We start from the raw sequence: 27,185 nt of genomic DNA, 5'->3' as shown, positions 1-27,185 counted from the left end.
ATGTCGACACAGCCGTACCGACACACCGCACACACACAGGGAATGCTCTTAAAGGAGAGAGGACCCCACAAAAGCCCTTTGGGGAGACAGAGAGAGAGTATGCCAGCACACACCAGAGCGCTATATAATGCAGGGACTAACTGAATTATGTCCCCTTATAGCTGCTATAAGTTTTACTGCGCCTAAATTTAGTGCCCCACCTCTCTTTTTTATTCTTTCTGTAGTGTAGACTGCAGGGGAGAGTCAGGGAGCTTCCTTCCAGCGGAACTGTGAGGGAGAAATGGCTCCGCCCCTTTTTCGGCTGACTTTTCTCCCGCTTTTTTCTGGATTCTGGCAGGGGTAATTACCACATATATAGCCTCTGGGGCTATATATTGTGGTTATTTTGCCAGCCAAGGTGTTTTTATTGCTGCTCAGGGCGCCCCCCCCCCAGCGCCCTGCACCCTCAGTGACCGGAGTGTGAAGTGTGTATGAGGAGCAATGGCGCACAGCTGCAGTGCTGTGCGCTACCTTGGTGAAGACTGAAGTCTTCTGCCGCCGATTTTCCGGACCATCTTCATGCTTCTGGCTCTGCAAGGGGGACGGCGGCGCGGCTCCGGGAACGAACACCAAGGACGGGTCCTGCGGTCGATCCCTCTCTGGAGCTAATGGTGTCCAGTAGCCTAAGAAGCCCAAGCTAGCTGCAAGCAGGTAGGTTCGCTTCTTCTCCCCTTAGTCCCTCGTTGCAGTGAGCCTGTTGCCAGCAGGTCTCACTGTAAAATAAAAAACCTAACATATACTTTCTTTCTAGGAGCTCAGGAGAGCCCCTAGTGTGCATCCAGCTCGGCCGGGCACAGAAATCTAACTGAGGTCTGGAGGAGGGGCATAGAGGGAGGAGCCAGTGCACACCAGATAGTACCTAATCTTTCTTTTAGAGTGCCCAGTCTCCAGCGGAGCCCGTCTATTCCCCATGGTCCTTACGGAGTCCCCAGCATCCACTAGGACGTCAGAGAAATAATCTTAATAACACTCCCCCACATATACCACCGAGTCTGTGCACGAGCTACAGGCCCATGAAACGGGTGGTCTTCAGTATGCCGGCGGTCGGGCTCCCGGCGACCAGCATACCAGCGCCGGGAGCCCGACAGCCGGCATACCGACACTTATTCTCCCTCGTGGGGGTCCACGACCCCCCTGGAGGGAGAATAAAATAGTGTGGCGCGCGTAGCGTGGCGAGCGAAGCGAGCCCGCAAGGGGCTCATTTGCGCTCGCCACACTGTCGGTAAGCCGGCGCCGTTATGCTGGTCGCCGGGTGGCCGGCCGCCGGCAGATCGTAGTGAACCCCATGAGACCGTACCATACATACACAAATAAACATATATACGGCCATAAGGCAGTTACAGCATGTTAATTTACACCCAGTAATAGCAGTTGATGCCGACAGGGTCACCCACACACTACTGTGATTCCCATACAGTGTTTACTTTTGATAAGCATACAACTACCGACCTGCTGACTGTGCAACTACAGCATCAAGTACCAACAGGCGTCGGCAATGCCGACAGTGATACCCATAGCTGATAGTGTAGACCCATGTGGACTCTAGTGGGTATGCTGACAGGGAACACACAGAGAAACATGCACAGCAATGATTATATGCCTCATTTCTAAAGAAATAGTGCTAAATTCATTATAACATTAAAAATCTGTGTGTCCCCCTGTTTGTACACCTTTTTGGCGGGGACAGAGAAAAAATGGCGCTGAACATTGCTGTGAGGGCTAAGCCCCGCCCCCTCTTCGGCGCGCTTCAGCCCCGGTATAATATAATTGTATAAGCAGGACAGGGGACCATATAAAGTGTCGATACACTATATACCTGCTCAAATAACATATATAATGCTGTCCAGGGCGCCCCCCCTGCGCCCTGCACCCATGTAACCGTTGGGGTGTGTGTGTGAGCAATGGCGTGCAGCGCGATCGCTGTAGTATACTGGCGGGGGTAACGTAGCCGGTGCCCGAATATGACTTGTGCCAGTGAAAAGTAGAGACTCAGTAACTGCTGCCCAGGGCACTCCCCCCCACCCCCCCCCCAGCGCCCTGCACCCTGTGAGTGCCGTTGGTGTGTGGGAGCATGGAGCGCTGCGCATACCTCCGTTACTGAAGTCTTCTGCCGTCTTCTTTTCTTCTCATACTCACCCGGCTTCTTTCTTTTGGCTTCTGTGAGGGGGGAGACGGCGCGGCTCCGGGAACAAGCAGCTAGGCGAACCAAGTGATCGAACCCTCTGGAGCTAATGGTGTCCAGTAGCCGAAGAAGCAGAGCCCTTGAACTAAGAAGAAGTAGGTCTGACTTATCTCCCGAGTCCCACAATGCAGGAAGCCTGTAGCCAGCAGGTCTCCCTGAAAATAAAAAACGTAACAATAAAGTCTTTAGAGAAACTCTGTAGAGCTCCTCTAGTGTGTGTCCAGTCACTCCTGGGCACAAAGTCTAACTGAGGTCTGGAGGAGCCAGTTCACACCCATTCAAAGTCTTATAGTGTGCCCATCTCTCCTGCGGATCCCGTCTATACCCCATGGTCCTTACGGAGTCCCCAGCATCCTCTAGGACGTTTGAGAAATATACACTGAGTATATCTTGTGAAACACCTGTATTAAAATTATAAACCTGACGCACTTAGCCCCCTCAGGTTATAGAATATAGGGATAGCAATCTGAGTGAGATACACGAAATGGAGGTCACACAGCAGCTATATACACACACACACAGTCAAATTACACAATGCAGAAATTATGACATGCAATAAAAATGCACTGGACTAGCAATACAAAAGTAGTACTAAGTATAGCTATACACTCAATAGATATAACAATACACAGTAAAGACTGGATGTATATCACAGGGTACTTGTACTATATGACCCTGACTAAATGCACTCTTTCTTAACTAACACTGTCAGCAGACATGTAGAATACTGAAGTGTCCTGTAAAATGCACAGCGCTGACATGCAGGCGGCTTGAGAGAGAGAGAGAGAGAGAGGCAGCTCCAGGGCGGGAACATTTACTCTAAATAGAAGAAATCGGAGCCTCTGCTGTAAGTACCCGGCAACCAGGGCGCGGGAGTATACGGCGCCGCTGGGGGAGGTGATGGAGCTGCAGCAGGAGATGTCTGACTGACATCTAACACAGTCAGTGTCTCTGCTGCAGCCCTTGAAGTCTTCATTTTTCATTAAAAGCTTCTTCTCAGGGCTGTGGTACCAGCCCCCCTGTTGTATGCCTGCTTACTGCATGGCACCAACTACAAAACTGAGTTCCTGTGCACGGAGGCGGTGTTATAGAGGAGGCGGCGCTAGGCATTCTGGGAAGAAGGTCAAAGTTTTGAGCCTGTTGGTGTCTCGGATCAAGATCCTACTTTACACCCCAATGTCATTCCCTGTGGAGCCCAGTGTACCCCGCAGCAGAATCAGGGTTTCCTATCCTATGGTCTCCCGCAAAAACAACCCACGTTTTTCGGCCAAAAATACATAGGATCCGCAAAATGCCGCAAACCTATGTATTTCTTTGCCATTTATCAAGGATTTGTTTTGGCTGTGTGCAGGCGAACCAAACCTCCAATAAGAGACGGAGGTCTGAGCTAATAGGATAGCCCGGAGTGCTAATTAACCACAGTTAATAGGATACCAGTCTTAAAGAGTTAAAGAGAAATTATTAGACCTTAAGAATTGGACATAGCACTTTTATTCAACAAACAGGTCAGTAAATAGACTACCAACATTTAAAATAACATTGTTACCATGGAATACATACGAAACCCTACCGGTCAGGATGCCGGCGGTCACATGACTGAGCGCACATTCCAACATCATAGGGGGGGAAATATTTCTACACCCTCCTCCCCTACAGCTAACCCCCATGGAGGTGTCGGCCATGGCTAACCCTCGGGGGATGTTGATTAGAGTTAAGACCGCTAGTGTTTAACCCCCCCTAGTACCTAACCCTAACATCTCCTGGGCCCTAATCCTAATACCCGATAAACACCTTCTGCATCCCAGCTGTCGGTGGTCCGGCGCAGGTCTCCTGAGCGGTGTCATGATTCCAGCGTCAGACACATGACCACCAGCACCCCAACAGCCGTTACCATGATCCCTAGGTCATAACACCTTCATCCATGACAACAACAAAAAAAAATAAGAATTTACTTACCGATAATTCTATTTCTCATAGTCCGTAGTGGATGCTGGGGACTCCGTAAGGACCATGGGGAACAGCGGCTCCGCAGGAGACTGGGCACATCCAAAGAAAGCTTTAGGACTATCTGGTGTGCACTGGCTCCTCCCCCCATGACCCTCCTCCAAGCCTCAGTTACGATACTGTGCCCGGACGAGCGTACACAATAAGGAAGGATTTTGAATCCCGGGTAAGACTCATACCAGCCACACCAATCACACCGTATAACCTGTGATCTGAACCCAGTTAACAGCATGATAACAGAGGAGCCTCTGAAAGATGGCTCACAACAATAATAACCCGATTTTTGTAACAATAACTATGTACAAGTATTGCAGACAATCCGCACTTGGGATGGGCGCCCAGCATCCACTACGGACTATGAGAAATAGAATTATCGGTAAGTAAATTCTTATTTTCTCTAACGTCCTAAGTGGATGCTGGGGACTCCGTAAGGACCATGGGGATTATACCAAAGCTCCCAAACGGGTGGGAGAGTGCGGATGACTCTGCAGCACCAAATGAGAGAACTCCAGGTCCTCCTCAGCCAGGATATCAATTTTGTAGAATTTTACAAACGTATTTGCTCCTGACCAAGTAGCTGCTCGGCAAAGTTGTAAAGCCGAGACCCCTCGGGCAGCCGCCCAAGATGAGCCCACCTTCCTTGTGGAGTGGGCATTTACAGATTTTTGGCTGTGGCAGGCCTGCCACAGAATGTGCAAGCTGAATTGTACTACAAATCCAACGAGCAATAGTCTGCTTAGAAGCAGGAGCACCCAGCTTGTTGGGTGCACACAGGATAAACAGCGAGTCAGATTTCCCGACTCCAGCCGTCCTGGAAACATATTTTCAGGGCACTGACAACGTCTAGCAACTTGGAGGCCTCCAAGTCCCTAGTAGCCGCAGGCACCACCAATAGGTTGGTTCAGGTGAGACGCTGAAACCACCTTGGGGAGAAACTGAGGACGAGTCCTCAATTCCGCCCTGTCCGAATGGAAAATCAGATAAGGGCTTTTTCAGGATAAAGCCGCCAATTCTGACACGCGCCTGGCCCAGGCCAGGGCCAACAGCATGACCACTTTCCATGTGAGATATTTTAACTCCACAGATTTAAGTGGTTCAAACCAATGTGACTTTTGGAACCCAAAACTACATTGAGATCCCAAAGTGCCACTGGAGGCACAAAAGGAGGCTGTATATGCAGTACCCCTTTTACAAACGTCTGAACTTCAGGGACTGAAGCTAGTTCTTTTTGGAAGAAAATTGACAGGGCCGAAATTTGAACCTTAATGGACCCCAATTTCAGGCCCATAGACACTCCTGTTTGCAGGAAATGTAGGAATCGACCCAGTTGAATTTCCTCCGTCGGGCCTTACTGGCCTCGCACCACGCAACATATTTTCGCCAATTGCGGTGATAATGTTTTTGCGGTTACATCCTTCCTGGCTTTGATCAGGATAGGGATGACTTCATCCGGAATGCCTTTTTTCCTTCAGGATCCGGCGTTCAACCGCCATGCCGTCAAACGCAGCCGCGGTAAGTCTTGGAACAGACCGGGTCCTTGCTGGAGCAGGTCCCTTCTTAGAGGTAGAGGCCACGGATCCTCCGTGAGCATCTCTTGAAGTTCCGGTTACCAAGTCCTTCTTGGCCAATCCGGAACCACGAATATAGTGCTTACTCCTCTCCATCTTATCAATCTCAGTACCTTGGGTATGAGAGGCAGAGGAGGGAACACATACCCTGACTGGTACACCCACGGTGTTACCAGAGCGTCTACAGCTTATTGCCTGAGGGTCCCTGGACCTGGCGCAATACCTGTCGAGTTTTTAATCATGTGGAAGACTTCTGGGTGAAGTCCCCACTCTCCCGGGTGGAGGTCGTGCTGAGGAAGTCTGCTTCCCAGTTGTCCACTCCCGGAATGAATACTGCTGACAGTGCTATCACATGATTTTCCGCCCAGCGAAGAATCCTTGGAGCTTCTGCCATTGCCCTCCTGCTTCTTGTGCCACCCTGTCTGTTTACGTGGGTGACTGCCGTGATGTTGTCCGACTGGATCAACACCGGCTGACCTTGAAGCAGAGGTCTTGCTAAGCTTAGAGCATTGTAAATGTCCCTTAGCTTCAGGATATTTATGTGAAGTGATGTCTCCAGGCTTGACCATAAGCCCTGGATATTCCTTCCCTGTGTGACTGCTCCCCAGCCTCGCAGGCTGGCATCCGTGGTCACCAGGACCCAGTCCTGAATGCCTAATCTGCGGCCCTCTAGAAGATGAGCACTCTGCAACCACCACAGGAGGGACACCCTTGTCCTTGGTGACAGGGTTATCCGCTGATGCATCTGAAGATGCGATCCGGACCATTTGTCCAGCAGGTCCCACTGGAAAGTTCTTGCGTGGAATCTGCCGAATGGGATTGCTTCGTAGGAAGCCACCATTTTACCCAGAACCCTTGTGCATTGATGCACTGAGACTTGGCTCGGTTTTAGGAGGTTCCTGACTAGCTCGGATAACTCCCTGGCTTTCTCCTCCGGGAGAAACACCTTTTTCTGGACTGTGTCCAGGATCATCCCTAGGAACAGAAGACACGTCGTCGGAACCAGGTGCGATTTTGGAATATTGAGAATCCAATCGTGCTGCCGCAACACTACCTGAGATAGTGCTACACCGACCTCCAACTGTTCCCTGGATCTTACCCTTATCAGGGAATTGTCCAAGGAAGGGATAACTAAAATTCACTTCCTTCGAAGGAATATCATCATTTCGGCCATTACCTTGGTAAAGACCCGGGGTGCCGTGTACCATCCATACGGCAGCGTCTGAACGGATAGTGACAGTTCTGTACCATAAACCTGAGGTACCCTTGGTGAGAAGGGTAAATTTTGACATGAAGGTAAGCATCCTTGATGTCCCGAGACATCATGTAGTCCCCTTCTTCCAGGTTCGCAATCACTGCTCTGAGTGACTCAATCTTGAATTTGAACCTCTGTACGTAAGTGTTCAAAGATTTTAGATTTAGAATCGGTCTCACCGAGCCGTCCGGCTTCGGTACCACAACAGTGTGGAATAATACCCCGTTCCCTGTTGCAGGAGGGGTATCTTGATTATCACCTGCTGGGAATACAGCTTGTGAATGGCTTCCAAAACTGTCTCCCTGTCAGAAGGAGACATCGGTAAAGCCGACTTTAGGAAACGGCGAGGGGGAGACGTCTCGAATTCTAATTTGTACCCCTGAGATATCACCTGAAGGATCCAGGGGTCTACTTGCGAGTGAGCCCACTGCGCGCTGAAATTCATTGAGACGGGCCCCCCACCGTGCCTGATTCTGCTTGTAAAGCCCCAGCGTATACTGAGGGCTTGGCAGAGGCGGGAGAGGGTTTCTGTTCCTGGGAACTGGCTGATTTCTGCAGCCTTTTTCCTCTCCCTCTGTCACGGGGCAGAAATGAGGAACCTTTTGCCCGCTTGTCCACGAAAAGACTGCGCCTGATAATATGGCGTCTTCTCATGTTGAGAGGCGACCTGGGGTACAAACGTGGAATTCCCAGCTGTTGCCGTGGCCACCAGGTCTGAAAGAACGACCCCAAATAACTCCTCCCTTAATAAAGCAATACTTCCAAATGCCGTTTGGAATACGCATCACCTGACCACTGACGTGTCCATAACCCTCTACTGGTAGAAATGGACAACGCGCTTAGACTTGATGCCAGTCGGCAAATATTCCGCTGTGCATCACGCATATATAAAAATGCATCTTTTAAATGCTCTATAGGCAAAAAATAAGAATTTACTTACCGATAATTCTATTTCTCGGAGTCCGTAGTGGATGCTGGGGTTCCTGAAAGGACCATGGGGAATAGCGGCTCCGCAGGAGACAGGGCACAAAAAAGTAAAGCTTTTACCAGATCAGGTGGTGTGCACTGGCTCCTCCCCCTATGACCCTCCTCCAGACTCCAGTTAGGTACTGTGCCCGGACGAGCGTACACAATAAGGGAGGCAATTTGAATCCCGGGTAAGACTCATACCAGCCACACCAATCACACCGTACAACTTGTGATCTAAACCCAGTTAACAGTATGATAACAGAAAGAGCCTCTTAAAGATGGCTCCTTAACAATATAACCCGAATTTGTTAACAATAACTATGTACAGTATTGCAGATAATCCGCACTTGGGATGGGCGCCCAGCATCCACTACGGACTCCGAGAAATAGAATTATCGGTAAGTAAATTCTTATTTTCTCTATCGTCCTAAGTGGATGCTGGGGTTCCTGAAAGGACCATGGGGATTATACCAAAGCTCCCAAACGGGCGGGAGAGTGCGGATGACTCTGCAGCACCGAATGAGAGAATTCCAAGTCCTCTTTTGCCAGGGTATCAAATTTGTAGAATTTTACAAACGTGTTTTCCCCCGACCACGTAGCTGCTCGACAGAATTGTAATGCCGAGACCCCTCGGGCAGCCGCCCAAGATGAGCCCACCTTCCTTGTGGAATGGGCCTTAACAGATTTAGGCTGTGGCAGGCCTGCCACAGAATGAGCAAGTTGAATTGTGTTACAAATCCAACGAGCAATCGTCTGCTTAGAAGCAGGGGCACCCAACTTGTTGGGTGCATATAGTATCAACAGCGAGTCAGATTTTCTGACTTCAGCCGTCCTTGAAATGTATATTTTTAAGGCTCTGACAACGTCCAACAACTTGGAGTCCTCCAAGTCGCCAGTGGCCGCAGGCACCACAATAGGTTGGTTCAGGTGAAACGCTGATACCACCTTAGGGAGAAAATGCGGACGAGTCCTCAGTTCTGCCCTATCCGAATGGAAGATTAGATAAGGGCTTTTATAAGATAAAGCCGCCAATTCAGATACTCTCCTGGCGGAAGCCAGGGCCAGTAACATAGTCACTTTCCATGTGAGATATTTAAAATCCACCTTTTTCAATGGTTCAAACCAATGGGATTTGAGGAAATCTAAAACTACATTTAGATCCCACGGTGCCACCGGAGGCACCACAGGAGGCTGTATATGCAGTACTCCTTTAACAAAAGTCTGTACCTCAGGAACTGAGGCCAATTCTTTTTGGAAGAATATTGACAGGGCCGAAATTTGAACCTTAATAGATCTCAATTTGAGACCCATAGACAATCCTGATTGTAGGAAATGTAGGAAACGACCCAGTTGAAATTCCTCCGTCGGAACACTCCGATCCTCGCACCACGCGACATATTTTCGCCAAATGCGGTGATAATGTTTCGCGGTGACTTCCTTCCTTGCCTTAATCAAGGTAGGAATGACTTCTTCTGGAATGCCTTTCCCTTTTAGGATCTGGCGTTCAACCGCCATGCCGTCAAACGCAGCCGCGGTAAGTCTTGAAAGAGACAGGGACCCTGTTGTAGCAGGTCCCTTCTCAGAAGTAGAGGGCACGGGTCGTCCGTGACCAACTCTTGAAGTTCCGGGTACCAAGTCCTTCTTGGCCAATCCGGAGCCACTAGTATTGTTCTTACTCCTCCTCACCGTATAATCTTCAATACCTTTGGTATGAGAGGCAGAGGAGGAAACACATATACTGATTTGTACACCCAAGGTGTTACCAGTGCGTCCACAGCTATTGCCTGTGGATCTCTTGACCTGGCGCAATACTTGTCCAGTTTCTTGTTGAGGCGAGACGCCATCATGTCTACCATTGGTCTTTCCCGACAGTTTATTAGCATGTGGAAGACTTCTGGATGAAGACCCCCCTCTCCCGGGTGAATATCGTGTCTGCTGAGGAAGTCTGCTTCCCAGTTGTCCACGCCCGGGAAGAACACTGCTGACAGTGCTATTACGTGATTCTCCGCCCAGCGAAGAATCTTGGCAGCTTCTGCCATTGCACTCCTGCTTCTTGTGCCGCCCTGTCTGTTTACATGGGCGACCGCCGTGATGTTGTCCGACTGAATCAACACCGGTTTTCCTTGCAGGAGTGGTTCCGCCTGGCTTAGAGCATTTTAGATTGCTCTTAGTACCAGAATGTTTATGTGAAGAGACTTTTCCAGGTTCGTCCATACCCCCTGGAAGTTTCTTCCTTGTGTGACTGCTCCCCAACCTCTCAGGCTGGCGTCCGTGGTCACCAGGATCAAATCCTGTATGCCGAATCTGCGGCCCTCCAATAGATGAGCCTTTTGCAACCACCACAGAAGATATACCCTTGTCCTTGGCGACAGGGTTATTCGCAGGTGCATCTGAGGATGCGACCCTGACCATTTGTCCAACAGATCCCTTTGGAAAATTCTTGCATGGAATCTGCCGAATGGAATTGCTTCGTAAAAAGCCACCATTTTTCCCAGGACTCTTGTGCATTGATGTACAGACACCTTTCCTGGTTTTAGGAGGTTCCTGACAGGTCGGATAACTCCTTGGCTTTTTCCTCGGGAAGAAAAACCTTTTTCTGAACCGTGTCCAGAATCATCCCTAGGAACAGCAGACGTATCGTCGGAAAACAGCTGCGATTCTTGGAATATTTAGAATCCAGTCGTGCCGTCGAAGAACTACTTTAGATAGTGCTCTTCCGACCTCCAACTGTTCTCTGGAACTTGCCCTTTTTAGGTCGTGCAAGTAAGGGATAATTTAGATGCCTTTTTTCTTTGAAGAAACATCTTTTCGGCCATTACCTTGGTAAAAAGGCCCGGGGTGCCGTGGATAATTCAAACGGCATCGTCTGAAACTGATATTGACAGTTCTGTACCACGAACCAGAGGTACCCTTGATGAGAAGGACAAAATTTGGACATGGAGGTAATCCTTGATGTCCAGGGACACCATATAGTCCCCTTTTTTCCGGTTCGCTATCACTGCTCTGAGTGACTTTATCTCGATTTGAACCTTTTATGTAAGTGTTCAAAACATTTTAGATTTAGACTATGTGTCACCAAGCCGTCTGGCTTCAGTACCACAATATAGTGTGGAAAAATAATACCCTTTTCCTTGTCGTAGGAGGGGTACTTTGATTATCACCTGCTGGATATACAGCTTGTGAATTGTTTCCAATGCTGCCTCCCTGTCGGAGGGAGCCGTTGGTAAAGCAGACTTCAGGAACCTGCGAGGAGAAGATGTCTCGACTCTCCAATCTTTACCCCTGGGATAATACTCGTACGATCTAGGGGTCAACTTGCGAGTGATCCCACTGCGCCCTGAGACTCTTGAGACTACCCCCCCACCTTGAGTCCGCTTGCACGGCCCCAGCGTCATGCTGAGGACTTGGCAGACGCGGTGGAGGGCTTCTTTTCCTGGGAAAGGGCTGCCTGCTGCAGTCTACTTCCCTTACCTCTATGTCTGGGCAGATATGACTGGCCTTTTGCCTGCATGCCCTCATGGGAAAGGAAAGATTGAGGCTGAAAAGACGGTGTCTTTTTTAGCTGAGATGTAACTTGGGGTAAAAAAGGTTGGATTTCCCAGCTGTTGCTGTGGTCCCCAGGTCCGATGGACCGACCCCCAAATAACTCCTTCCCTTTATACAGCAATACTTCCATCTGCCGTATGGGATCTGTATCACCTGACCACTGTCGTGTCCCTGACATCTTCTGGGAGATATGGACAACGCACTTATCTTGATGCCAGAGAGCAAATATCCCTCTGTGCATCTCACATACATATATATAGAATGCATCTATTTTCAGTCAGGGAATCCGACCAAGCCAACCCAGCACTGCATCTCCAGGCTGATGGCGATCGCTGGTCGCAGTATAACCACCGTATGTGTGTATATACTTTTTAGGATATTTTTCCAGCTTCCTATCAGCTGGCTCCTTGAGGGCGGCCGTATCTGGAGACGGTAACGCCACTTGATAAGCGTGTGAGCGCCTTATCACCCTAAGGGGTGTTTCCCAACGTACCCTAATTTCTGGCGGGAAAGGGTATAACGCCAATATTTGCTATCGGGGTAACCCTACGCATCATCACACACTTCATTTTATTTTATCTGATTCAGGAAAAACTACAGGTAGTTTTTTCCACTCCCACATAATACCCTTTCTTGTGGTACTTGTAGTATCAGAAACACGTAACACCTCCTTCATTGCCCTTAACGTGTGGCCCTAATGAGAAATACGTTTGTTTATTCACCGTCGACACTGTATTCAGTGTCCGTGTCTGTGTCTGTGTCGACCGACTGAGGTAAATGGGCGTTTTTAAAACCCCTGACGGTGTTTCTGAGACGCCTGGACCGGTCCTAATAGATTGTCGGCCGTCTCATGTCGTCAACCGACCTTGCAGCGTGTTGACATTCTCACGTAATTCTCTAAATAAGCCATCCATTCCGGTGTCGACTCCCTAGAGAGTGACATCACCATTACAGGCAATTTCTCCGCCTCCTCACCAACATCGTCCTCATACATGTCGACACACACGTACCGACACACAGCACACTCTGACAGAGGACAGGACCCACTAGCCCTTTGGGGAGACAGAGGGAGAGTCTGCCAGCACACACCAAAAACGCTATAATTATATAGGGACAACCTTATATAAGTGTTTCTCCCTTATAGCATCTTTTATATATATACAATATCGCCAAAATCAGTGCCCCCCCTCTCTGTTTTAACCCTGTTTCTGTAGTGCAGTGCAGGGGAGAGCCTGGGAGCCTTCTCTCCAGCTTTTCTGTGAGAGAAAATGGCGCTGTGTGCTGAGGAGATAGGCCCCGCCCCTTTTACGGCGGGCTCGTCTCCCGCTATTTTTGAAGTTAGGCAGGGGTTAAATATCTCCATATAGCCTCTGTGGGCTATATGTGAGGTATTTTTTGCCTCTAATAAGGTTTTTATTTGCCTCTCAGAGCGCCCCCCCCAGCGCTCTGCACCCTCAGTGACTGTTGTGTGAAGTGTGCTGAGAGGAAAATGGCGCACAGCTGCAGTGCTGTGCGCTACCTTTATGAAGACTCAGGAGTCTTCAGCCGCCGATTTTGGACCTCTTCTCTCTTCAGCGTCTGCAAGGGGGCCGGCGGCGCGGCTCCGGTGACCATCCAGGCTGTACCTGTGATCGTCCCTCTGGAGCTAGTGTCCAGTAGCCAAGCAGCAAATCCACTCTGCACGCAGGTGAGTTCACTACTTCTCCCCTAAGTCCCTCGTTGCAGTGATCCTGTTGCCAGCAGGACTCACTGTAAAGTAAAAAACCTAAGCTAAACTTTCTCTAAGCAGCTCTTTAGGAGAGCCACCTAGATTGCACCCTTCTCGTTCGGGCACAAAATCTAACTGGAGTCTGGAGGAGGGTCATAGGGGGAGGAGCCAGTGCACACCACCTGATCTGGTAAAAGCTTTACTTTTTTGTGCCCTGTCTCCTGCGGAGCCGCTATTCCCCATGGTCCTTTCAGGAACCCCAGCATCCACTTAGGACGATAGAGAAATATACTGTCCCTATCTAGGGTATCAATATTTTCAGTCAGGGAATCCGACCACGCCAACCCAGCACTGCACATCCAGGCTGAGGCGATTGCTGGTCGCAGTATAACACCAGTATGTGTGTAAATACCTTTTAGGATACCCTCCTGCTTTCTATCAGCAGGATCCTTAAGGGCGGCCATCTCAGGCGAAGGTAGAGCCCTTACAAGCGTGTGAGCGCTTTATCCCCCCTAGGGGGTGTTTCCCAACGCACCCTAACCTCTGGCGGGAAAGGATATAATGCCAATAACATTTTAGAAATTATCCGTTGTTATCGGGGGAAACCCACGTCATCATCACACACCTCGTTTAATTTCTCAGATTCAGGAAAACTACAGGTAGTTTTTCCTCACCGAACATAATACCCCTTTTTTTGGTGGTACTCGTATTATCAGAAATGTGTAAAACATTTTTCATTGCCTCAATCATGTAACGTGTGGCCCTACTGGAAGTCACATTTGTCTCTTCACCGTCGACACTGGAGTCAGTATCCGTGTCGGCGTCTATATCTGCCATCTGAGGTAACGGGCGCTTTAGAGCCCCTGACGGCCTGTGAGACGTCTGGACAGGCACAAGCTGAGTAGCCGGCTGTCTCATGTCAACCACTGTCTTTTATACAGAGCTGACACTGTCACGTAATTCCTTCCAACAGTTCATCCACTCAGGTGTCGACCCCCTAGGGGGTGACATCACTATTACAGGCAATCTGCTCCGTCTCCACATCATTTTTCTCCTCATACATGTCGACACAAAAGTACCGACATACAGCACACACACAGGGAATGCTCTGATAGAGGACAGGACCCCACTAGCCCTTTGGGGAGACAGAGGGAGAGTTTGCCAGCACACACCAGAGCGCTATATATATACAGGGATAACCTTATATAAGTGTTTTTCCCCTTATAGCTGCTGTATAGTTAATACTGCGCCCAATTAGTGCCCCCCCTCTCTTTTTTTAACCCTTTCTGTAGTGTAGTGACTGCAGGGGAGAGACAGGGAGCTTCCCTCCAACGGAGCTGTGAGGGAAAATGGCGCCAGTGTGCTGAGGAGATAGGCTCCGCCCCTTTTTCGCTGACTTTTCTCCTGCTTTTTTATGGATTCTGGCAGGGGTTAAATGCATCCATATAGCCCAGGAGCTATATGTGATGCATTTTTTTTGCCATCCAAGGTGTTTTTATTGCGTCTCAGGGCGCCCCCACCCAGCGCCCTGCACCCTCAGTGACCGAAGTGTGAAGTGTGCTGAGAGCAATGGCGCACAGCTGCAGTGCTGTGCGCTACCTTGTTGAAGACAGGACGTCTTCTGCCGCCGATTTTCTGGACCTCTTCTGCCTTCTGGCTCTGTAAGGGGGCCGGCGGCGCGGCTCTGGGACCCATCCAAGCTGGGCCTGTGATCGTCCCTCTGGAGCTAATGTCCAGTAGCCTAAGAAGCCCAATCCACTCTGCACGCAGGTGAGTTCGCTTCTTCTCCCCTTAGTCCCTCGATGCAGTGAGCCTGTTGCCAGCAGGTCTCACTGAAAATAAAAAACCTAATCTAAAACTTTCACTAAGAAGCTCAGGAGAGCCCCTAGTGTGCACCCTTCTCGTTCGAGCACAGAGATCTAACTGAGGCTTGGAGGAGGGTCATGGGGGGAGGAGCCAGTGCACACCAGATAGTCCTAAAGCTTTCTTTGGATGTGCCCAGTCTCCTGCGGAGCCGCTGTTCCCCATGGTCCTTACGGAGTCCCCAGCATCCACTTAGGACGTTAGAGAAATACAGTTACCTAACCCCTTCATCCACTAGAGTCTTCAGTTCTTTTAGGACACTGGCGGCATCTTTGTAAATAACAGGACATACTGAAAATAAAAATTATCCTGTGAATTCAAGTATGAAGCCACAGTTTTCTGTAGTCTGTAAAAATAAAAACCATATAAAAAGATTTTCAGATTATAAATTACATTTCTATTTAAATACAAAGAAACACACCTCTTCTTCCTCATCTTTGTGTCTGGCATATTGTTGGCACTACTGCAAAAAATAAACAAACAAAAAATGTTAAAAGCCAAGAAATATCTTTGATAATCGGAAAATGAGATATAAACATACTAGTAAAAATAAGATTTTACTTACCGGTAAATCAATTTCTCGTAGTCCGTAGAGGATGCTGGGACTCCATAAGGACCATGGGGGGATAGACTGGCTCCGCAGGAGATAGGGCACTTTAAGAAAGCTTTGGTCTCTGGGTGTGCACTGGCTCCTCCCTCTATGCCCCTCCTCCAGACCTCAGTTAGGAAAACTGTGCCCAGAGGAGATGGACAGTACGAGGAAGGATTTTTGTAAATCTAAGGGCGAGATCCATACCAGCCACACCAAATAACTTGTGATACACTACCCAGTCAACAGTATGAACAACAACATAGCCTCGGTTCAACCGATAAACTATAACATAACCCTTATGTAAGCAACAACTGTATACAAGTCTTGCAGAAGAAGTCCGCACTTGGGACGGGTGCCCAGCATCCTCTACGGACTACGAGAAATAGATTTACCGGTAAGTAAAATCTTATTTTCTCTAACGTCCTTGAGGATGCTGGGACTCCGTAAGGACCATGGGGATTATACCAAAGCTCCCAAACGGGCGGGAGAGTGCGGATGACTCTGCAGCACCGATTGAGCAAACAGGAGGTCCTCCTCAGCCAGGGTATCAAACTTATATAACTTTGCAAAGGTGTTATACCCCGACCAAGTAGCTGCTCGGCACAACTGTAATTCCGAGACCCCTCGGGCAACAGCCCAAGAAGAGCCCACTTTCCTAGTGGAATGGGCCTTAACCGATTTAGGCAATGGCAAACCTGCCGTAGAATGCGCCTGCTGAATCGTATTACAGATCCAGCGAGCAATAGTCTGCTTTGAAGCAGGAGCACCAACCTTGTTGGCCGCATACAGAACAAACAGAGCTTCAGTCTTCCTGATTCTAGCCGTTCTGGTCACATAAATCTTTAAAGCCCTGACCACATCCAGGGACTCGGAATCCTCCAAGTCCCGTGTAGCCACAGTCACGACAATAGGTTGGTTCACATGAAAAGATGAGACCACTTTTGGCAGAAAGTGAGGACGAGTCCTCAACTCTGCCCTATCCACGTGAAAAACCAAGTATGGGCTTTTATGTGATAAAGCCGCCAATTCAGAAACACGTCTTGCCGAAGCCAATGCCAACAACATGACCACTTTCCACGTGAGGTATTTCAACTCCACAGTTTTCAGTGGTTCAAACCAAGGTGACTTGAGGAAACGTAACCCCACGTTAAGATCCCAAGGCGCCACCGGAGGCACAAAGGGAGGCTGAATATGCAGCACTCCCTTCACAAAGGTCTGTACTTCAGGAATAGAGGCCAATTCTCTTTGAAAGAAAATGGATAAGGCCGAAATCTGGACCTTTATGGACCCTAATTTTAGGCCCAAAGTCACTCCTGTTTGAAGGAAGTGAAGTAGACGGCCCAAATGGAACTCCTCCGTAGGAGCAGCTCTGGCCTCACACCAAGAAACATATTTCCGCCATATATGGTGATAATGTTTTAACGTCACGTCTTTCCTAGCCTTGATCAGGGTAGGAATGACTTCCTCCGGAATCCATTTTTCCGCTAGGATCCGGCGTTCAACCGCCATGCCGTCAAACGCAGCCGCGGTAAGTCTTGGAACAGACAGGGCCCCTGCCGCAGCAGGTCCTGCCTCAGAGCAGGGCTGGCCAAACCTGTCCTCGAGATCTACCAACAGTTCATGTTTTCCAGGCCTCCTGGAGATCTGTAGAATTGTCAGTTAGGAATGAATGCAGCACATCTTAATTAGTAATGACTACACCTGTGCACCAGCTAGGTGGTCTGGAAAATGTGTACTGTTGGTAGACCTCGAGGACTGGTTTGGCCAGCCCTGCCTTAGAGGAAGAGGCCACGGATCCCCGGCGAGCAACTCTTGCAGCTCCGGATACCAAGTCCTCCGTGGCCAATCCGGAACAATGAGTATTGTTCTGACCCTGCTTCTTCGTATTATTCTCAACGCCTTGGGTATGAGAGGAAGAGGAGGAAACACATAGACCGATCTGAACACCCAAGGTGTCACCAGAGCGTCTACCGCTACCGCCTGAGGGTCCCTTGACCTGGCGCAATACCGCTTTAGCTTTTTGTTGAGACGGGATGCCATCATGTCGATTTGAGGCAGTCCCCAACGATCCGTGATCTGTGCGAAGACTTCTTGATGAAGTCCCCACTCTCCCGGATGCAGGTCGTGCCTGCTGAGGAAGTCCGCCTCCCAGTTGTCCACCCCCGGGATGAACACCGCTGACAGCGCGCTTACATGGCCTTCCGCCCAGCGTAAAAACCTGGTCGCTTCTGCCATGGCCATTCTGCTCCTTGTTCCGCCTTGGCGGTTTATATGAGCCACTGCCGTGACATTGTCTGACTGAATCAGAACCGGTTTTCTCCGAAGCAATTCCTCCGCTTGACGCAGGGCATTGTATATGGCCCTCAACTCCAGGACGTTGATGTGGAGACAAGACTCTAGGCTTGACCAGAGACCTTGGAAATTTCTTCCCAGTGTCACTGCTCCCCAGCCTCGGAGGCTTGCGTCCGTGGTCACCAGGACTCAGTCCTGAATGCCGAACCTGCGACCTTCTAGTAGGTGAGCACTGTTCAGCCACCACAGGAGAGATACCCTGGTCCTGGGAGACAGGGTGATCCTTTGATGCATTTGTAAATGGGACCCGGACCACTTGTCCAAGAGGTCCCATTGAAAAGTCCTCGCATGAAACCTGCCGAAAGGGATAGCCTCGTAGGAAGCCACCATCTTCCCCAGGACCCACGTGCAATGATGCACTGAAACCTTTTTTGGTTTTAATAGGTTCCCGACCATGGCTATGAGTTCCTGAACCTTTTCGATCGGAAGAAAAACCTTTTTCTGGTCTGTGTCTAGAATCAGCCCCAAAAAGGTCAGACGCGTTGTAGGGACTAGCTGGGACTTCGGTATATTGAGAATCCAGCCGTGTAGCTGCAACGTCTTCATGGACAGAGACACGCTGTCCAGCAACCTCTCCCGAGATCTCGCCTTTATGAGGAGATCGTCCAAGTATGGGATAATTGTGACCCCCTGCCTGCGCAGGAGCACCATCATTTCCGCCATTACCTTGGTGAAAATTCTCGGGGCCGTGGAAAGCCCAAACGGCAACGTCTGAAATTGGTAGTGACAGTCCTGCACTGCAAATCTCAGGAACGCCTGATGCGGGGGGAATATCGGAACATGAAGGTAAGAATCCTTTATGTCCAGGGACACCATCCAATCCCCCCCTTACAGGCTGGCGATGACCGCCCTGAGTGATTCCATTTTGAACTTGAACCTCTTCAAGTACAGGTTCAGAGATTTCAGGTTTAAAATGGGTCTGACCGTACCGTCCGGTTTCGGGACCACAAACAGGGTTGAGTAATATCCCTCTCTTTGCTGGAGATGAGGAACTGTGACAATCACCTGTTGAATATACAATTTTTGGATTGCTGCCAACACTAGCTCCCTCTCTGACGGGGAAGCCGGCAGAGCCGATTTTAAAAATCGGCGAGGAGACAAGTCTTCGAATTCCAGCCTGTATCCCTGAGAAACAATCTCTAATGCCCAGGGAACCACCTGCGAGTGAACCCAGACGTGGCTGAAAAACCGAAGACGAGCTCCCACCCGATCTGCCTGCCCTCGGAAAGCCCCAGCGTCATGCGGTGGACTTTGCAGACGCAGGGGAGGACTTCTGCTCTTGGGAACTAGCTGTGTGCAGCTTTTTTTCCCTGCCTTTCCCTCTGGCAACAAAGGATGATCCACGTACCTTCTTGTTTTTATTGGAACGAAAGGACTGCATTTGATAATGAGGTGCCTTTTTTGTATGCTGCGGGGGAACATAAGGTAAGAAATTTGACTTACCAGCCGTAGCCGTAGAGACAAGATCCGAGAGGCCGTCTCCAAACAACTCCACCCCTTTGTAAGGCAAGGACTCCATATGCCGCTTTGAATTAGCATCTCCCGTCCACTGTCGGGTCCACAAGAGCCGCCTAGCAGAAATAGACATAGCATTTATTCTGGAGCTTAATAAACAAATGTCTCTCGGAGCATCCCTCATATACAAGGCAGCATCTCTGATATATTCTATGGTCATTTGAATGGCGTCCCTATCTAAGGTGTCAATTTCCGTAGATAAGGAATCTGCCCATGCCACAACCGCACTACAAACCCAGGCCGACGCCATAGCCTTCAAGCAATAGTACCGGAATGATTGTAAATGTGCTTTAAGGTAATTTCCTGCCTGCGATCAGCAGGTTCCTTGAGGGAAGCCGTATCCTGAGAAGGGTGGTCTTCAGTATGCCGGCTGTCGGGATCCCGGCGCACAGTATACCGGCGCCGGGATCCCGACAGCCGGCATACCGACACTTATTCTCCCTCGTGGGGGGTCCACGACCCCCCTGGAGGGAGAATAAAATAGTGTGGCGCGCATAGCCCGCCACCGTGCCCATAGCGTGGCGAGCGCAGCGAGCCCGCAAGGGGCTCATTTGCACTCGCCACACTGTCGGTAAGCCGGCGGTCGGGCTCCCGGCGCCGGTATGCTGGGCGCCGGGAGCCCGACCGCCGGCATATCGTAGTGAACCCCCTGAGAAGGCAGTGCCACCTTTTTGGACAAAACGTGTCAGCGCCTTGTCAACTTTTGGCAAAGATTCCCAGCGTATCCTATCAGTTTGTGGAAAAGGATACGCCATGAGAATCCTTTTGGGAACTTGTGGTCTCCTATCCGGAGATTCCCAAGCCTTTTCGCACAAGTCACTTAATTCAAATGAGGATGGAAAAGGGACTTCAGGCTTTTTCCCTTTATACGTGTACCCTCGTGTCAGGGACAGGGGGTTCCTCAGTAATATGCAAAACCTCTTTAATGGCAATAATCATGTACCGTATACCCTTAGCCACCTTCGGCTGTAATTTTGCATCTTCATAGTCGACACTAGAGTCAGTATCAGTGTCGGTATCAGTGTCATCGATCTGGGATATGGTGCGCTTCCGAGACCCCGAAGGACCTGGCGTCCCAGGGACAGGCATGGACTGGCTACCTGACTGATCCCTAGCTTCTGCCTTGTCTAATCTTTTATGCAATAGATTGACATTTGCATTCAAGACATTCAGCATATCCACCCACTCCGGTGTCGGCGTTGCCGACGGCGACCTGACATTCAAGCACTCCTCCTCCACATTAAGCGAGTCTTCCTCGTCAAACATGTCGACACACAGCGTACCGACACACTTCACACACACACAGGGAACCCCTTTCCTGAAGACAGTATCCCTGTCAAGGCCCTTTGGAGAGACAGAGAGAGAGTATGCCAGCACACACCCCAGCGCAATAACCCTGGAGACCAACACAAAATGTTTTTCCCCAGCAGCGCTGTATAATATGTAAACCGCCAATTATGTGCCCCCCCCCCCCCCCCTCTCTTTTAAGCACCCTTTCACCGTGTGTAAGCAGGGGAGAGTCCAGGGAGCTTCCTCTCAGCAGTGCTGTGGAGAGAAAATGGCGCTGGTGAGTGCTGAGGGAGAAGTCCCGCCCCCTCGGCGGCAGGCTTCTGTCCCGCTCAAACTTAGTAAAATATGGCGGGGGCTCTTTTATATATATGTACAGAGCCACCTGTTTATATTGCTGCCCAGGGCGGCGCCCCCCCCCCCCCCCGCCCTGCACCCTTACAGTGACCGGAGTATGTGAGCAATGACGCACAGCTGCAGTGATGTGCGTTACCTCAGTGAAGCTGAAGGCTTCTGCCGCCTGACGACTTCTGTCTTCTGTACTTCTAGCTCTGTGAGGAGAACGGCGGCGCAGCTCCGGGGGTAGACGCCCAGTAAGAACCTGCGTTCACCCCCTCTGGAGCTAATGGTGTCCAGTAGCCGAGGAAGCAGAGCCTATCTTTGACAAGAAGGTCTACTCCTCTCTCCTCAGTCCCTCGATGCAGGGAGCCTGTTGCCAGCAGTGCTCCCTGTGAAAAAGTAGTAAAAAGGTAGAAGAAAAAAAAAAAATCAAAACAAAAATGCTTCTAGGCAGAGAACTCTGGAGAGCTCTCTGCAGTGCACCCATCTTGCTCTGGGCACAGTGTAAAAACTGAGGTCTGGAGGAGGGGCATAGAGGGAGGAGCCAGTGCACACCCAGAGTCCAAAGCTTTCTTAAAGTGCCCCATCTCCTGCGGAGCCCATCTATCCCCCCATGGTCCTTACGGAGTCCCAGCATCCTCAAGGACGTTAGAGAAACTTTTTATACTGATGGTTATAATGTATACACAGTGCTAAGCATAAAATGCCATACTTCCTATTGTTAAAAGTGAACTAAATTCCAACTGGTATTTGAAACGCATATAGCTCAGATCACAATGACTTTCACATACAGTATTCTCCATTTCATTTTATACTTGTATTGCCTGTAAAAGACCTTGGTATGTGATCGCAACTAAAGACTGAGAAGTGTGTGCTCAGAGAATATTCAGAACATACTGTACAGTATTATCAGTATGTCACACATACAAACCATTAATGATCAACAGATGTAGCATTTAACACCTCTTGATACCTTTTATAAGGCTGACTTAAGTGGTGACAGAGCAGAGAGGACATACAAATCGCATGACATTCATGTATTTAAATATAGAATTTAGACAGTTCCCCTGCTGGCATGGGGTCACTAAGACAAGTTACACAATGGTGCAAGGCAGGGATTGTCTCCCCATCATAGCGGACTACTATCCACCGCAAATACCAGAAGGCACCCCACTTGGAAAAGTTCCATAACCAAATGTTACAGAAAAGCAGCAAAGGGCCATAAAGATTCTTCCTAAAGATTTATAATTAAGGTAGAAAAAAATCTTGTGTGTGATTACAGAAATGGAAACAAACAAGAGAATATATTTCATAACAGATTCATGTACTATATCTGAAATGACCACGGATCACATTTGTGCATTGTACATAAGGTGGGTACACACTAGGCGACGTGAGCTATGAGAGACATCACCTTGTGTTTCCCCTCCAGGCCGGGACGGTCAGCACACTGAGCGATATGACACTTATCGCTCAGTGACGTCACACTTCGGCCAGGCAGGCAGCTCTTGGACAACAGTCCAAATTGAGCTGCCTGCATGGCCGACAGCAGGGTCGTTAACGTCCCGTGGGGCCGTGCATCGCTGGTCGCCGGCGGCATACACACTTGCCAAGAAAATGAGCGACGTCGCTCAGGAAGGGCAAGTGTGTATGCACCTTGAGCCATAGTGCTCAAATGGTGATCATTTGTCCTCAATCTTATCACTTGGAATATAAATATCAAACAAAAAGGACACCGCTCAAAGGGATTAATACGTAGTATTCAGTGATGTTGCTTAGCATGATAACTTAAAATCCATACTTTAAAAGAAGGTATTTGAATGCTAGAGATGCCAGAAGTACAGTCGAAAAGCTAGAACTTTGTTACCATCAATATTTCCAAATTTCCCTCACACCATTAATAGGCCTCACATTCATTAATGAACGAGATATCGTTCATATCTTTCAGTGTGTAGGCACCAACGATGCGCGGACCTGCGCTTGTTCGTCGTTGGTGTCGGCTCGTTTAAACAATCTCGCCCATATTAGCTTGCACTGCTATGGAGCCAGGTGACAGGGGGAGTAAAGAAACTTCACTCCTCCCACTCTCTTCCAAGTGAAATACAAGGTGCAAACCCACATCCAGGTACTTGGATTTGCCCACGTAAGAGAAGACTGCACATATTTTTAAGAGTTTGCAGGTATGTCTGAAAATGTATGATGCACATTCCAGCCTTACAATACTTTAGCGCTGGTGAGAAGACATCGGTGCCACCTTAATAACATGCCACTTTTGCGGGTTTAAATGTTTTTATCACATTAGTCACATCTGTATAGCCCATATAACCCATCTGACACTGCAGACTTACTGCACCTTTCCACTTTTGTAAAATAAGAATTTACTTACCGATAATTCTATTTCTCGGAGTCCGTAGTGGATGCTGGGGTTCCTGAAAGGACCATGGGGAATAGCGGCTCCGCAGGAGACAGGGCACAAAAGTAAAGCTTTCCGATCAGGTGGTGTGCACTGGCTCCTCCCCCTATGACCCTCCTCCAAGCCAGTTAGGTACTGTGCCCGGACGAGCGTACACAATAAGGGAGGAATTTTGAATCCCGGGTAAGACTCATACCAGCCACACCAATCACACCGTACAACTTGTGATCAAACCCAGTTAACAGTATGATAACAGAGGAGCCTCTGAAAGATGGCTTCTTAACAATAACCCGAATTAGTTAACAATAACTATGTACAATTATTGCAGATAATCCGCACTTGGGATGGGCGCCCAGCATCCACTACGGACTCCGAGAAATAGAATTATCGGTAAGTAAATTCTTATTTTCTCTATCGTCCTAGTGGATGCTGGGGTTCCTGAAAGGACCATGGGGATTATACCAAAGCTCCCAAACGGGCGGGAGAGTGCGGATGACTCTGCAGCACCGAATGAGAGAACTCCAGGTCCTCCTTAGCCAGAGTATCAAATTTGTAAAATTTTACAAACGTGTTCTCCCCTGACCACGTAGCTGCTCGGCAAAGTTGTAATGCCGAGACCCCTCGGGCAGCCGCCCAAGATGAGCCCACCTTCCTTGTGGAGTGGGCCTTTACAGATTTAGGCTGTGGCAGGCCTGCCACAGAATGTGCAAGTTGGATTGTGCTACAGATCCAACGAGCAATCGTCTGCTTAGACGCAGGAGCACCCATCTTGTTGGGTGCATACAATATAAACAACGAGTCAGATTTTCTGACTCCAGCTGTCCTTGCAATATATATTTTTAATGCTCTGACAACGTCCAGTAACTTGGAGTCCTCCAAGTCACTTGTAGCCGCAGGCACTACAATAGGCTGGTTCAGATGAAATGCTGACACCACCTTAGGGAGAAAATGCGGACGAGTCCGCAGTTCTGCCCTGTCCGAATGGAAAATCAGATATGGGCTTTTGTAAGATAAAGCTGCCAGTTCTGACACTCTCCTGGCCGAAGCCAGGGCTAGTAACATGGTCACTTTCCATGGGAGATATTTTAAATCCACCTTTTTTAGTGGTTCAAACCAATGAGATTTTAGAAATTCCAAAACCACATTGAGATCCCACGGTGCCACTGGAGGCACCACAGGAGGCTGTATATGCAGCACTCCCTTAACAAAAGTCTGGACTTCAGGAACTGAAGCCAATTCTTTTTGAAAGAAAATCGACAGGGCCGAAATTTGAACCTTAATAGATCCCAATTTGAGACCCATAGACAATCCTGATTGCAGGAAATGTAGGAATCGACCCAGTTGAAATTCCTCCGTCGGAGCACTCCGATCCTCGCACCACGCAACATATCTTCGCCAAATGCGGTGATAGTGTTGCACGGTTACTTCCTTCCTTGCTTTAATCAAAGTAGGAATGACTTCTTCCGGCATGCCTTTTTCCTTTAGGATCCGGCGTTCAACCGCCATGCCGTCAAACGCAGCCGCGGTAAGTCTTGAAACAGACAGGGACCCTGCTGAAGCAAGTCCCTCCTTAGAGGTAGAGGCCACGGATCTTCCGTGATCATCTCTTGAAGTTCCGGGTACCAAGTCCTTCTTGGCCAATCCGGAACCACTAGTATCGTTCTTACGCCTCTTTGCCGTATAATTCTCAATACTTTTGGTATGAGAGGCAGAGGAGGAAACACATACACCGACTGGTACACCCAAGGCGTTACCAGCGCGTCCACAGCTATTGCCTGCGGATCTCTTGACCTGGCGCAATACCTGTCCAGTTTTTTGTTGAGGCGAGACGCCATCATGTCCACCATTGGTCTTTCCCAACGGGTTACCAGCATGTGGAAGACTTCCGGATGAAGTCCCCACTCTCCCGGGTGAAGGTCGTGTCTGCTGAGGAAGTCTGCTTCCCAGTTGTCCACTCCCGGGATGAACACTGCTGACAGTGCTATCACATGATTCTCTGCCCAGCGAAGAATCCTTGCAGCTTCTGCCATTGCACTCCTGCTTCTTGTGCCGCCCTGTCTGTTCACATGGGCAACTGCCGTGATGTTGTCCGACTGGATCAACACCGGTTTTCCTTGAAGCAGAGGTTCTGCCTGGCTTAGAGCATTGTAGATTGCTCTTAGTTCCAGAATGTTTATGTGAAGAGACGTTTCCAGGCTCGTCCACACTCCCTGGAAGTTTCTTCCTTGTGTGACTGCTCCCCAGCCTCTCAGGCTGGCGTCCGTGGTCACCAGGATCCAATCCTGTATGCCGAATCTGCGGCCCTCCAATAGATGAGCACTCTGCAACCACCACAGAAGAGATACCCTTGTCCTTGGAGACAGGGTTATCCGCTGGTGCATCTGAAGATGCGACCCTGACCATTTGTCTAACAGATCCCTCTGGAAAATTCGTGCATGGAATCTGCCGAATGGAATTGCTTCGTAAGAAGCCACCATTTTTCCCAGGACTCTTGTGCATTGATGTACAGACACCTTTCCTGGTTTTAGGAGGTTCCTGACAAGCTCGGACAACTCCTTGGCTTTTTCCTCCGGGAGAAAAACCTTTTTCTGAACCGTGTCCAGAATCATCCCTAGGAACAGCAGACGAGTTGTCGGCATTAACTGGGATTTTGGAATATTCAGAATCCAGCCGTGTTGTTTTAGCACTTCTTGAGACAGTGCTAATCCCCTCTCTAGCTGTTCTCTGGACCTTGCCCTTATTAGGAGATCGTCCAAGTATGGGATAATTAATACGCCTTTTCTTCGAAGAAGAATCATCATCTCGGCCATTACCTTTGTAAAGACCCGAGGTGCCGTGGACAATCCGAACGGCAGCGTCTGAAACTGATAGTGACAGTTTTGTACAACGAACCTGAGGTACCCCTGGTGTGAGGGGTAAATTGGAACGTGGAGGTACGCATCCTTGATGTCCAAGGACACCATAAAGTCCCCTTCTTCCAGGTTCGCTATCACTGCTCTGAGTGACTCCATTTTGAACTTGAACTTCTTTATGTACAGGTTCAAGGACTTCAGATTTAGAATAGGTCTTACCGAGCCGTCCGGCTTCGGTACCACAAATAGAGTGGAATAATACCCCTTTCCCTGTTGTAGAAGAGGTACCTTGACTATCACCTGCTGAGAGTACAGCTTGTGAATGGCTTCCAAAACCGTCTCCCTTTCGGAGGGGGACGTTGGTAAAGCAGACTTCAGGAAACGGCGAGGCGGATCTGTCTCTAGTTCCAACCTGTACCCCTGAGATATTATCTGCAGGATCCAGGGATCTACCTGCGAGTGAGCCCACTGCGCGCTGAAATGCTTGAGACGACCGCCCACCGCCCCCGAGTCCGCTTGAGAAGCCCCAGCGTCATGCTGAGGCTTTTGTAGAAGCGGGGGAGGGCTTCTGTTCCTGGGAAGGAGCTGCCTGTTGGTGTCTCTTCCCCCTTCCTCTGCCTCGTGGCAGATATGAATATCCCTTTGCTCTCTTGTTTTTAAAGGAACGAAAGGACTGCGGTTGAAAAGTCGGTGTCTTTTTC

General features: G+C 49.4%; 1 protein-coding gene across 3 annotated transcripts in view; it reads right to left on the bottom strand.

Moving 5' to 3' along the window:
• The window catches only part of ZCCHC10 (zinc finger CCHC-type containing 10), a 71,337-nt gene that overhangs the window by 23,325 nt on the left and 20,827 nt on the right, over positions 1 to 27,185 (bottom strand). For 2 of the 3 annotated variants that reach the window (XM_063928154.1, XM_063928155.1), the window contains exon 3: positions 15,556 to 15,597. The exons of the other annotated variant lie outside the window; for it this stretch is intronic. In XM_063928154.1, the coding sequence (XP_063784224.1) occupies positions 15,556 to 15,597 (42 nt within the window). The remainder of the gene's footprint in view (positions 1 to 15,555; positions 15,598 to 27,185) is intronic. 3 annotated transcript variants of the gene reach the window in all.

Source organism: Pseudophryne corroboree, chromosome 6 (genome assembly GCF_028390025.1).
Source record: "Pseudophryne corroboree isolate aPseCor3 chromosome 6, aPseCor3.hap2, whole genome shotgun sequence".
NCBI classification, from domain to species: domain Eukaryota; kingdom Metazoa; phylum Chordata; class Amphibia; order Anura; family Myobatrachidae; genus Pseudophryne; species Pseudophryne corroboree.
The sequence above is the reverse complement of the archived record's forward strand: the minus strand, read 5'-3'. Positions and strand labels throughout refer to the sequence as shown.